Here is a 2129-nt window from a genome sequence, read left to right on the forward strand (position 1 = left end):
ATATTAAATGAATATGCTAGAAAACTGCTTCAGCCCCTTACTTCTTGCAGCTGTAAAGACTGTGAAGACAAGATTAGAAGGTTGACTGCTCGGTCAAAGACGTTTAAGTAGTCATTCTTCCAGTTCCAATCATTTTTCTAAAAATTGATTACACAGTACTACACAATCTTTGACACAGACAAGAACTTAGTTGCGCCTTAACATACTTGGTAAAGCATATTTTTCCATCAGGATTAAGCCAGTGGCTGCTAATAATTCCACACAATGCTACAATCACCAAAAACGTTGTGTCATATGACAATGAGTCGCTAAGCGATTTACAATCGTAGTAAAATAAAGACTGAATCATCGAAAAGGGCGTATGTTTTAAGTTGTTTCTGAAAATTCGTTCTCGGTATTTCGTTAACGTTTCTGTGAGCTATTAAGCTGAAACGCGAACCATTGCATTGACGCCTGCATAGTTAATTTCGTTTGTCACCATACTGAATATAATGTCAGTAGAAAATCAGACCGCGTGTGTGGAAACACTTTAGGTCGACCTTCGTGGGTGATGGTGACGGGATTCATGAGCAAGTTTTCGTTGACTGTGGATACGCGGCTTAGGATACAGAGCGGCTGATCGATACTACAATCGTTAGCTTTGCCTATCGATGTCAAATTATATCGTTGTTTTGTTATTGTTTCTGTTTCTAAATCGGCGAAGTTAGTGGTGGGAAGTGGAAGCAATGTGATTGGCGGATTGTTGTGTAGATCGGTATAACTTACCGGATTAAAGTTATGGTAGTCGTGCGAATGTGTGGTATACGAGGATGTAATGAATGTTTTCGTATTGTATCATTTGTTGCTGGTTCTGACGCAAATGTTCGGTGCATCCTTTAGACAAGCGTCTCAGTGCAGGATGATGCATTTTAAGTGCCGAGGAGGTTTCTACCCCAGAACAGACAATACTGTTGCGAGATTTCCTGTACCCGACGAGAAAATCCACTGGGACATCGACTATCCTGAGTATCAACCAACAAATTACACGGCTGCTCATATCAAAGGCCAGAGTTGGGCAGATCCGGAGATTTCGCATCCTTCGTTTCATCCACAATGGAACCAACTGGATGGCAGTGTTAACCGCAAAAGTCACGTAGGAGTTTACAAAATTGAAAATTTATTTCCATTGAATCCTGTGGGACGTACTGGAGTTTGCGGTAGAGGGTGTTTGGGTAGATGGGGACCAAATCATGCAGCAGACCCGATAGTAACGAGATGGAAAAGGACGAGCAACAATGAAATTGAGCTGCATTCAACATCTGAAAAGAAAATCCTCCAGTTTGTTGCAATACAGCGCAGGGACACACGAGAATGGGCAATACCTGGCGGAATGGTGGATCCTGGCGAGGTGGTAACAACCACCTTGAAGAGAGAATTTTTCGAAGAAGCACTTGATGCTTTAGGAAGAAAGCCAGAGCAGTTGAATGAAGCAGATGCAATCGTGACGAAGTTTTTTGAAAGTGGAGAAACAGTTTATAAAGGTTATGTAGATGATCCACGTAACACAGATAATGCGTGGATGGAAACCGTCGCAGTGAATTTTCATGATGAGACTGGTTTGTCTGTTGGCAAATTGCCTCTTTCTGCAGGGGATGACGCCGTTAATGTTAGATGGATGGATGTGGGAAAGGATCTGGAACTATATGCAAGTCACATAGAATTTATTGAAGCTGTGGCCGAGAAACGAAATTCACATTGGTAGGGTTAGTTGGAATCCGAACTAAAAAATGTTTCCTATGGTGTAATTTGTTTATAACGAATTGGAAAAAAAACCCTTGAAAGTTAAGTTGACGATCTCTGCAATTTTTGTAATTTTCTTAAGGCTCATGTGTTTGTACTCAGTTTTTCAGCATTGTGACTTTATATGATTTCGACAAAATCAGTATAACACAAATGATTCAAGCAAAGGTGATCACCATATATAACGCTGTTTCCATGCAGCATCTGCCTATTTCCTATATAGGGAATTCTTGTACGTTTCCCCGCATAGACCTTGGGTTTAATCTGTGCAAGCATTCTGTCTCAAAAATATAATTTTCTAGATTCTTTTATGAATTGTGTTAATAAATTTATTGTTTTTCTTAAATTGA

The 2129-nt window shown here is 40.1% G+C and overlaps 1 protein-coding gene across 1 annotated transcript; it reads left to right on the forward strand.

The window, feature by feature from the left end:
• The first annotated feature begins 669 nt into the window (after positions 1 to 669).
• LOC126100730 (ADP-ribose pyrophosphatase, mitochondrial) lies at positions 670 to 2129 on the forward strand. Its single transcript, XM_049911351.1, has one exon. It carries the CDS (start codon positions 815 to 817, stop codon positions 1739 to 1741), a length of 927 nt encoding a protein of 308 aa, XP_049767308.1. The 5' UTR covers positions 670 to 814; the 3' UTR covers positions 1742 to 2129.

Source organism: Schistocerca cancellata, chromosome 9 (assembly GCF_023864275.1).
Source record: "Schistocerca cancellata isolate TAMUIC-IGC-003103 chromosome 9, iqSchCanc2.1, whole genome shotgun sequence".
Classification (NCBI taxonomy): Eukaryota; Metazoa; Arthropoda; class Insecta; order Orthoptera; family Acrididae; genus Schistocerca; species Schistocerca cancellata.